The sequence below is a fragment of the Drosophila navojoa genome, chromosome 5 (genome assembly GCF_054131105.1).
Source record: "Drosophila navojoa isolate 15081-1374.11 chromosome 5, UAZ_NAV_1.0, whole genome shotgun sequence".
Lineage (NCBI taxonomy): Eukaryota > Metazoa > Arthropoda > Insecta > Diptera > Drosophilidae > Drosophila > Drosophila navojoa.
Window position 1 is genome coordinate 1,961,535 of NC_142893.1, and position 12,119 is coordinate 1,973,653.

Consider the following 12,119-nt stretch of genomic DNA (forward strand, 5'->3'; position numbering starts at 1 on the left):
TATACATATATATATACTACGTATAAATTGTTAGGCGACGTATCGGAATAAAATATATAAAAATATTTAGATATATATAAATATACATATATATCAGACACTGTATATACAGCATCTATCGATATGACAAAGCATACAAAACTAAAGAGTAGAGCAATAAATTTATATAATCCCTATATATATATATATATATTATATATATCGAATATCGTATATATGCGTAGCCTTTAGCCGTGTACCAAAGAAATATACCAAAAGAAACATATATGCCTAGAAAAAAAACAAATTCAAACTCAATAAAACATACGAAAAATTAATACAACAAAAATTTCGATAAATCGGAGCTCTATATATATTTTAAATTAGTTCAAATATACATCTATGGCATCTAACTCATACAAGAATATCCCGAATGCAAAACCAGCAGCTAGTTCAATTTTCAGCGGAGTAGCCCTAATGTTTACTTTTGATTTAAGAAGACATTAGATAAATGCAAAATGCTGTTATTGTTATCGGTATTTATATATAGATATATGCATATATATAAAATATATCGTTAATAAATATACAATAATTTGCTTTGTTTCTACTAAAGTTTATTTAAAGCCAAGATTAAGAATTTTTAACACTGCCAATTTTTCGATTAATCTTAATTTAAATGTGCGAAAAATCGATCAAAAAATTCCTTATAAATTTTAAATGAAAAACATCAAAGAAACCCCATATTAGCAGTATTTTTGTAATCTGAGTTTTTATTGCTACACAAAAACATTAAATTATTTGCTGTTTATCGATAGGCGGGAATATCCTTGTTGTCCATACAACAGTGCCCATGACATTCAGTATACAGTACCGAGCAAAAATGAGTGAATGTTTCACAACTTTGACTTTCATCACGCATAAAAATTAAACCATACAAGCAAATCAAGATTTTTTTTTTTTTGGTTGTTTATTAGTTTGTTCTTAACACATAACAAAAACTGCAAGGCATAATATGCCAAATTCAAAGAGTTAGAAATCAAAAACCAAAAAAAACCACATAAACTCAATTTTGCACGTTTAAAAAAAAATTAATTAACTAACAAATTTTAATATTTTGTCCAAAAATCCTTATTAGCAATAACTTTGTTGATTCTGTTCGGCATGCTCTCAACCAAACTGTGAATCATTTCGCTTGGAATTCGCCTCCACTCCGCCTCTACGCGCTCCCATAAGTTGTCTATGCTCGTTGGGGCTGCATCACACTGCCCTAGCCATCTTTTCACTATTGACCACAGATTTTCAATAGGATTGAGGTCGGGACTCTGTGCTAGCCCATTTATTAGGCTAAAACTTTGGTTTCCGCAGTGATCGCAGCTCAAAAGAGACGAAATTTGACTCCGAAAACTCAAGTCAAAGGTCGCAAAAAACTGTTGTCGGACTCTGATGCTCGTATAATGATGTCGGAAATGAGGAAGAACAAGCTGCTAGCACCAAAGGGTGCTTCTCTAGCAATTAATAAATATGTTAGTGAATGGACTGCTAGAAGAGCACTTCGTGGCATCGGTTATGTCCCATTCGTTAAGAAAAACAAACCTGCATTGTCAGAAAAGAATGTGAAGGCGCGTTTGAAATTTGCAAGGGATCACAAAAACTGGAGCATCGATGATTGGAAACGAGTTATTTGGTCGGATGAATCAAAATTTAACCATTTCCAATCAGATGGAAAGCAATATTGCTGGCGCAGACCTGGGGAACGCATTCAAGCACACCATGTGAAGCAAACGGTCAAACATGGCGGCGGCAGCATTATGGTTTGGGGATGCTTTACTTGGTGGAACGTTGGTCCTTTACATAGAGTAGAGTATAATGCGGAAAGAAGATTACATGAATATCCTTCAAACCCATTTTCCCATTTTTATCGATAAATGTGCTTATCCCGAAAATGAAATGGTTTTTCAACAAGATGGGGATCCAAAACATACAGCCAAAATTGTGAAGGAATGGATTGGAAACCAAAGTTTTAGCCTAATAAATGGGCTAGCACAGAGTCCCGACCTCAATCCTATTGAAAATCTGTGGTCAATAGTGAAAAGATGGCTAGGGCAGTGTGATGCAGCCCCAACGAGCATAGACAACTTATGGGAGCGCGTAGAGGCGGAGTGGAGGCGAATTCCAAGCGAAATGATTCACAGTTTGGTTGAGAGCATGCCGAACAGAATCAACAAAGTTATTGCTAATAAGGATTTTTGGACAAAATATTAAAATTTGTTAGTTAATTAATTTTTTTTTAAACGTGCAAAATTGAGTTTATGTGGATTTTTTTGGTTTTTGATTTCTAACTCTTTGAATTTGGCATATTATGCCTTGCAGTTTTTGTTATGTGTTAAGAACAAACTAATAAACAACCAAAAAAAAAAAAAATCTTGATTTGCTTGTATGGTTTAATTTTTATGCGTGATGAAAGTCAAAGTTGTGAAACATTCACTCATTTTTGCTCGGTACTGTATATACAAACAATCATATCATACAACTAAATATCATAGAAACAACTGCGAGAGATAGCTAGGAGTTGAACTTAATAATACACAGTCGACACATTCTACAGTTATCGATAACAAGTTGAAATTTAAAGGAAAAATGCACTGACAGAGTAATTTTTAATTGACTTTACCGCTTACACATGGCACATTACAAAATAAGCGGAACAAAAATCACATTCGATCAAGATTTATAAAATCGATAGATCGACAACAGAGTCAAACGAGATTACGCATTTTCTGTATAATTAAGATCAGGGATTTAAGACACCATAGTATTTCCATATATAATTTATCGATAAATTAGCACATTGTCATAAAACTAATTATCGATAAATCGATAGCCTACTTCAAAGTTACTTTCACTATGCTTTTGATCAAACATCAAACGAACATAGTATTGATATACATGTTTATCGATAAATCAACAACCGATCACAATTTACATATTCGATCAATCAATAACTTGTTCAAAACAACAATTGCATTTACTTTCCAAATAATTTCGAGCATAAATCCAGTAAAAATAGCAAAGCGATATATTTTCTGTCAATATATTAGCAAAATATCACGATTTACATAATCGATAAATCGATAACATGCAATTTAGCATTATTTTGATACAACAATGTCATGTTTCCTCATTGTTATCGATAAATACTCAAACATTACGTTAATCATTATTGCTGTTTATCGTTAAAAGGCGATACCTATCGAATATATGTATAGATATATTCAATAGGCATTCGCTTCGTGTACATAAGCAAACCCCAAAAAGTTCCTAAACTGGGAACGACGGGTAAAATAACAAAATGAATTAAATCGAGTCACAAGTCAAGTAAATTTTTTGGTAAACATTGTCAAATGTGTATATAAATAGAAGTCAATGCGGTCAAGAAGTTCAGGACGTCAAGAGGTTACGAGGTTAAGCATAACACAAGCTGTAATATACTAATATACATATATATACATATACTATATAAATATACTATATAATTAACTAAACTTACTTAGCATCGATATAAAATAATTATAAAACCAAAAACAAAAAAAGTACACTGAGAGAAACCAAACAAAAGTAAATAACCTTTGAACAAGCAATTAAGGACAAATCAACAGAGAAACCGAACAAAAAGTATGAATTGTTGAAACACTTTGCGTATACACAACATTTGACAATATATATATATATACATATATATACGACTCACACACATACACTGCAAGAAAATTTGAATTTGAAACTTTGTGTTGAAGTACAACATATCCCCGAATATAAAGCACCAACCGAGAAAATATAGAACTTGTACATGAAACAGACACAAAAGCGACTACAACCAATATATATATATATATATATATATATCATATATATATGTCTATCTCTTTCTGTAAACATAAACATAAAGAAAGCAAAAGCTCTTTGCCTTTACAAGTATCAAACAAAAAACAATTTCTTATTATTAATATTATTATTAATAAATAAATTAGTTTAGATAGTTGAAACAAAAGGTAAAATAAACTAAATATATATAAATAACAAATAATACAAATATAAATAATAATACAAACTAACAGTACATTGTCTATATACATATACATATATATATATATTAACTTAACTTTAGCAAAATAAAAATAAATTACAAAATAATAAAAAAAAAAAAAAAAAACTTTAATCATATTATCCCCGCCGTCGTGTACCCAAAATTACAAAAATCGTACAATTAATACAAACAAAATAAAATAATAAATTATAAATAATAATAATAAACTATAAATAAACAAACAGCTTCAGATTTTTCTATACAAAAAAGGTAAATTAATGTTAAATAAGATATGGAAACAAGAGAAACTAGAAATTCGAAAATATGTAATTAGGCAAATTTGTAAAACTCAAACATATTATATAGACAACACACTCGAACACAGTTAATGAAAATAAAAACAGCTTTAATTTAATTTAATTTCTTATTTTTTTTTTAGAATTACAAATATCTGGAAAATTCAAACTTTGTGTGCTCTAATTTGGCTTTTCTTTCTGACAACTGGTCACCCCACAAAATTACATAGCAATAAAAATCAAATAAAACAAAGTTAAAAACAAATTGAGCTTTACATTCTATAAATTTTTTGCCTTTTATATTTTTTCCTGCAAATGGTCACCCTAAAAATCAGTCACAAAACGCAATAGCGAAGCGTATAACAAAAGTATAGAACAAATAATAATAAAAACAAAAACCTAGCGCAAATTATATAAATATTTATACAAATCTATATATATACGAATGATGAGATGTAAAACCAATAGCAGAGTACAGTGGGTCAAGAATGTCAAGTATGCGGTAAAAAAATAAATAGAACACGAAACAACAGCAACAACAACAACAGCAGGCAACAGTTAACTTGCTTAAAGTCAACAAAACAAAACGAGAGAATCATAAAAAAAAAGTTTTTAAAAAAATATACTAGAAACAACAACAAACTAAAAGCAAGCATTAAACAAATTCCATGAAATATCACAAAATACCACAGAAAAATACCAAGCGAGCGAAAATTCGTGTAAACATTTTTTAAAAACAAGCATAAAAAGAAAACAAGTTTTGGTGATCTACGATATTGATTATTGAATAAAAAAAATAATTATATATACATATATGTATATACATATATATATACGTATAGATATATATATATAAACTAAATAAGTTTACAAGGTATATGCATTAAATAAAATAAAACAAAGAAAAACAACTGCAGCAACTAATTATAAAAAAAAAAAAAAAAAAAAAAACATAAATAAAAAGCGATATGAGTAACGACAAAATAAAAATAAATAAATTTATTATATACATACATAGAGAAATATTAAAAAATAAAAAATTTAAAACAAAAAACCAATATGAAAATGAGATTGAATATGGTATGAAATGAAATGATTATTTGAAACATGTTCATTATATATAAATGTCATTACAAATGTTCTTCAAAACTGCCTACCAATAAAATATATTTCAAATAATATGCAATTTTGAGTTTTATTTGCTTTTCGATAGTTCAAAATTCGTTTAAATTTAGCGCTTTTGGGCAGCAGGCGCAACCAACTTTACTTGAATCAACTGTTTACTCACATTTGCGTTAACAGCTGCGCACTGTTAATTTTATGTTAACATATGCTGCTCTTTTTTGCGTTAGTCAAGTTAAACTGCTTGCACTGCAGGTATGCAGCTTACACTGCTTCCAGTGGCAAGCAGTTATTCTTTTGTGGAATTCCAATTAGCGTCATAACTGATTGTCTACTTGAATAGAAATATGAATAAATTTCATATATTTAATAATATAAGAAAAATTTAAAGCATCAAATTTCTTATATTACATTCTATACCATGTATATTTGTTATATTAAGAGGCTACCTTCCCTCCCCTGGCATCTTATACTTAGCATCCAATTAGCTTTTCTTTTATGCTCCCTTCAAATTGGAAAGCAACAGCAGCAGCAGCCAACGCAATTGGAATCGCAGTGCCAGCTGCCCTATAAAATATTAAAAGTCAGCCATACACACACACGCATGCACATACACAGATACATATACACATGATGTAATCATAAATATACTAATACATACATACATACATATATATAAGAGCTGGGTCAAATCTGGTATATATAGTCTTATATACAATTGCTTGCACATGTATTCGTATATACAGTTAGTTATTACTGTCCAATTGGATTACAGCTTGAGCTCTGCAAAGAGAGCTTTGAGCGCAAGCTTTGCCACCCCCTATTTGGAATGTACGCTCCCTCTTCGCTGCGCGCATGTGCTGCGCAGTCGACGTCGACGCCGCCACTGCGGCTGCTGCCGCTGCTGCTGCCTCTTTATCGATTGACCCAATTCTTGGATACATATTTCTACATAGTTGAATTTTCTTATCGCTTCGGTTCCTATTTAGCTGCTGAAAATTCGTTCCGCTTTTTCCCCCTCCTTTATTTTTTGTCACATTCCAATGGTTTCGTCCTTTCAACGTCCTTTCCACAGCTCGAAAGCTTTTTGCAAAAGCCTTGGGATATACATATACTTGTATATATGTATGTATGTATTTTATTCACATTGGAGGTGTGGCTCTCCTTGTTTTTTTTTGGGCTTGGTTATGCCTGCATGCTCTTATTAGAACGTCCCCACTTGCTATTAATATGCTCATTATGTCATCAACAAATATCTGCGAAATGGGACATTAATGTAACTAACGACCTAATAAGAATACGCAAACAAACAGTTATCCAATTGGCAGCCAAACGTAATGCTTATAAGAAACGGTCAACAAATGTTGACTTAGTTAATAGATAACTGAATAATAAATTTAGATGTGTTTTAGATTTAGAAGGTACAACAATCCAATTAGATTATCGTCAAGTGTATTGGAGTATTTCCGGATTGACAACTACTATACGTTCTAATAAGAATACATGCAGCATAACAGAGGCGCAAAGCTGTGAAGCTATTTAGACTTAGGTTGAGCTGCCTGAAATTTCCCGAAGGGCACATTTAAATCTAGGTAGGCTCACATTTATTCCTGTAAAACCTTTCCCCTAAGGTTATATTTAAGTACAAAAGCCTAAAAGTTCTTAGCGGCAAAATAGAAAAAGAGCCTTAAGCTAGTTCGACTTTAACGTAATCTAGTAGAACATATCCCTAAAAGAGGGGAATTCAATACAAATGGAGAATTAAATACTTGAAAAGCCTCAATTTCTATGTATTTGTATAAATTTACATTAAGATTTTCTATTAAATTGTCCAACAAAAATTCCTCTTAAAAGTGAATTTAAAGGAATTCTAATTAGACAATAACATTGTATTACGAAACTCATGAAAACAATTACATTAGTGTTTATTAGGCAATCCAATTAGATTTATGTATTTTAAAAACCCAATTGAGAATATTGTTTTTAGGTGTATCTAATTATCTTTTAAAGTTATATAAGATAAATAATAATAAAAATATCACAGAAATTGTGCAGAATTTTTGTTTTTTCAATTAAAAATCCAACTAGATCTTAAATTATATTTCATTTGTATGTGAGTATATTTTCCCAAAACAAACCGTTTCTTTTTCTCGTTTTTTTTTTTTAACCAAAGGCAAATAGTGGCCCATTTATCAAGCACTTCAGACAATGCAAGTGCTTGTGCGTGCGTGTGCGTGTGTGCGTGTGTGTGTATTTGTTTATTTTCTATGTTTGTTTTATTTGAGAGCGCATAAACAAACGATTATCCGGTCGACCCAGAAACATATTTGTGCATAAAAGAGTTTCCAAAAAAGAAAAATGAGCAGCAGTGTAAAGTTTTTTGTTTTTTACCTCTCTACGCACACAAAATAAAATAATGAAGCAAGCATAAAAGTGAGGTTATGTGCGCATAGATAAATGTTGAAACGCACACACACACACACCCATGCAGAGAGTGGTATACAAGTACTCGTATATGACACGTGTAATTGACCTACTTTCCCTATTCGACAAAAGCAGCGCACAGTAAATGTACAAACAAAACACACACACACACATGCACACACACATATGCACATACATCTAGCATAGGTACGCATAGCGCAAAAGTGAGAGAGTGAGAGCAAGAGAGTTATAGCTATGGCAGCCAGCCAGCCAGTCAGCCTGCCTGTTTGGCCACTCACTCACCCCCCACTCGCTCCTTCCTAAATACCAACACATGCATATAACAGCTGTGAAAGATTGTCTGTGTATATGTGAGTGCATTGATCAATGTTCTGTGCTATTGACATGTTAATGGCTCGCAATTTGTTTTCATTTAACGATCAAAATTATGCTATCACACATATACACAAACACAGAGAGAGAAAGAGAAAAGATATATGTACATGTATATGTATATACATAGGTATGTACTTGTGTATGTTTGTATGCATGCACATGGCTGTGTAAGAGAAAAGCTTTTCTACAGCTGCAAAGCTCGCTCTCGCCATATTGCGCGCTTGCTTGCGCATGTTGGCTGGCTGTGTATATAGGCGCAGCTTTGTCGCTTTGTCGCTTTGTCGCCGCGACAAATAGCTTTTTTTGTTTTGGGCTTTCTGTAGCCGACGACCTATTTATTGCTGGCGTTGCCACACATTCAGCAGCTATACATACGTAAAAAGCAAAAAGTGAAGATGGCTGGAAAAAAAAGAGTATACATATGTTTGTATGTGTGTATATGTGTATAGATGCATTCCCATATAATTACATACATACATACGCCTCTTTTATGCAGTGGAATGCATAGGCAAGAGCGCGCCCTATTTCGATGTACTTTTTATCAGTCATACAGGGCAGACATATGTATGTATGTAAATATATACGTACATATGTACATACACACAATCACACTCACCTACCATGCGTATCTGGCTGATAGTTTTGTTTGCTCAGCGATAAAGTCAATTAGCAAAAAACAACTCGAGTGCAGAAGAGTTCGAAAAAAAAAGCGAAAAATAAAATTGAAGCGAGTAATTAATTAGCTAAAGAGCTACCACACGTCACCCCGAACGCGAACCCGAACCCTAACCCAATCCCCGCTCACAAATTTTCAAATATTTTGTTTCTTTGCCTTCTCAATTAGGTTTTCCTCTGTACTCAGCTACATTTACAGCTATTCGCGCTATGTAATCTAATCGATCGATGTATAAGAACTTGGCCAATTGCCTATTTTAACGGCGATGATGCAATCGAAAAGGGCGGACTAAAAGTACAAAGAGTGAAAAGTACACAATGGAAAGTCATAAATACAAACGTGAGCATTAGATCCCAAAAATAACTGTAAGGCACAAAAGTATTTACAAGATATAAGAGTCTATAAAGGAAAAAGTATCCCTAGAAATAAATGAGAAATTATCTATAATATATCGGAGTCAGAAATACAAAAGAGCTTACTTATAGAGTATCTATAGCTTACAGAGCTCATAGATAGAAAAGTATCTGCAAGTTACAAGGGCCATAAGTATGCATGCGATACACAACTACAAGAGCGCCTTATAGATAAGATACTTTGGCGACTTAAGCCCTCCCCACCTTGAAATGGTTGGCAAGCCAAAACACTCGTTCGCTAAGGCGATTTAGCTATCTCTCTCTCATCTCTCAGTCTCTTTCTCGCTCTCCTGCAAAGTACGTGACGCCCAGCTCACCGCAAAATTGTGTCCAAATGTCAGTCGTATCTCTGATTTATTTCAGTACGTGTTGTCAATCCCTGTTGACAGCACCGAATAAGAACTACACTACAAAGTATCTGTAGGGGAGCATGACTAAGAGATATTTAAGAGTATAAGAGTTTAGAGTATAAGAGTTTACATTGGCAAGAAAACAGCGTGGTATAAGAATTGAGCTTAGTGTAGTATACAGCAGCATATTATAAGAGTTGAATAAAGGCCGTATAACAGCATTAGCACACTCTTGATTCAATCATAGACAAAACTTCCAGCGAAACAGCAATATATTGATTTTTCACGATGAATGTATATCTTTATTAGATATATATATAATATCGAATATATTGAGAGTTTGAAATATAAATAGCTACAGACACTTACAATTTGATATTCCTAGACATGCATTAAAACGAAGATAAAGTTCCCAAAAAGAAACTGAATGAGCTTAAATAATATATGGAATAAATGTGCAATGCGACCGTTAATGGATCATAAAAATAATCGACAAATATAAACATTTGTAAACCCGCTAAATTTATACAATTCAAGCTATTTGATTAAGAGAACTTATTGCGCGATTAGGAAACTTTAAGTTAAGTTAAGTTAAAATAGTTAAGAGCTAATTGACTTATGAGTAAGCTTAGCTTATTGCCATTAATCAATCTGATCTCTCGGGACTGGACATGGGATCACCGCCGAAGGTCACCTCCTTGGGTACATACGAAACGGGCGGTGCCATCGACTCCTCACGCCGTCGCTTCTGCTCTCGCAGAGTGCCAAAACGTTTATTCCGCTTCATATTCGTAAACCTCACATAGATTTTTCCCCTGCGCTCAGTGCGATAGAAGCACAACTGCTCCTTGGGATAGAGCTGGAGGATCTCACGCTCAAGTAGATGACTTCGTTGCAAGGTCAAATGCAATCGATTATCCTCGTAGTAGCTGCAAATGAGCTGGATCAAGAGCAAACGCTGCACCGCATCCAATTGTTCATTTTGTCCGATTCTCTCGAGCAGCGATTGAGCCTTGACGGGCGACGCTTGCAAGATGGAGAGCACCGTAACACCGCTCTCCTCGCTGCCATCCGCATCGGTCATTATTTCCGGCTTGATCAGATCCGCTGTCACCAGTTCCGTGTGAACTAGCTCGCTGTGATCGCCCAGGGGTAGCGGCACATTAAATGTCCCCCCATCTGCCATCTCATTGAGTGAAACGAACGGCTCGGAGGGCAGTTGCTTCGCTCTCTCATCGCTCAAATTGCTCTTGGAATGACTCTTCGTTAAGTTCGTCGAGCAGTTGCAGCCGCTGCAATGAACGCTGCCGCTGCCGGCGGCGCTGGTACTGCTGCCAGCACCACAAGGCTGCTCGTCCTGCAACGGTACATTGAGCCAGCGACGCCAACGCTCCAAATGATGTTCAAAACGAATTCGCGTGCCGTAACGAAAGTTGCGTAGCAGCTCGTTCATATGATGACGCTTCAGCATCTGCAGCTCCTGCGTATTGATTGCCTCTTCTACATTCGATTGTTCGTATAAGAGAGTGCGAGTATAAGAGTCGAACATTCGCTAAGTTCTTTTCATTTGTCTTGTGTGTTTGTTTACCTTGCAAATATGGCAACAGCTCGCTGACGTTCCAAGACTTTAACAGTTGCGACAACTCCTCGTAGTCATTGCTCTTTGGCGTATTATCCGCATACATGTGTGGGTGCATGTCGAAGCTGTGCATGCCTATGCGTATATATGTATGTATATACGTGCGTTAGTATGTATGTACAGCCTACAACCGGGCGTACATCCTTTCGTCACGAACGAAACAGCGGCACTGAATTTTGCAACAGGCGCGAAGCGCGTACATACCCTCCACTATACCTGCATGCCAAACACACACATTCGCACACTAATGCAGTATTCACTCTATGCCTGTGTGTGTGTTTGTGTGCTTGTGTTGTCGCTGTTTGGTATACACGCTGCTATGTATGTAGTTACATACATACATAGTACAGTCATGCCATCGTTTGTTTCATCGTTTCGTCGTTTCGTTGCTTGTTCGCGTTTCGTAGTCGTCGTCGTCATCGTCGTCATCGTCGTCGCTTTCGTCGTCGTCGACATCGCTTCAACGTACTTACATATGTATGTATGCATACCAGTGGCGTAGCACCAAAAAGGGATTCTTTTTCAAATAACTATTATATATTCAGACTTGCTGTTTATGTTTATTCTATGAGTCAATTGATTAATGAAAATGATGATTAAATGACTATAAAATTTGGATATGTTTATATTTTTTTGGTTTTTTTTTTTTTTTCTGTCATAAAATATTTTTTATTCTCAAACAGAGAAAAGAGTATGCATACTTAATTCATATACTGAATTTCAGTCGTATCCCTGCA

The 12,119-nt window shown here is 34.3% G+C and overlaps 1 protein-coding gene across 1 annotated transcript; it reads right to left on the bottom strand.

Annotated features, from left to right (window-relative positions):
* Positions 1-10,112: 10,112 nt before the first annotated feature.
* LOC108653826 (uncharacterized) lies at positions 10,113-11,847 on the bottom strand. Its single transcript, XM_018104662.3, has 2 exons — positions 11,332-11,847; positions 10,113-11,243 (listed from the first exon to the last, which is right to left on the bottom strand). Exons 1-2 carry the CDS (start codon positions 11,453-11,455, stop codon positions 10,390-10,392), a joined length of 978 nt encoding a protein of 325 aa, XP_017960151.1. The 5' UTR covers positions 11,456-11,847; the 3' UTR covers positions 10,113-10,389.
* Between the last annotated feature and the right edge of the window lie 272 nt (positions 11,848-12,119).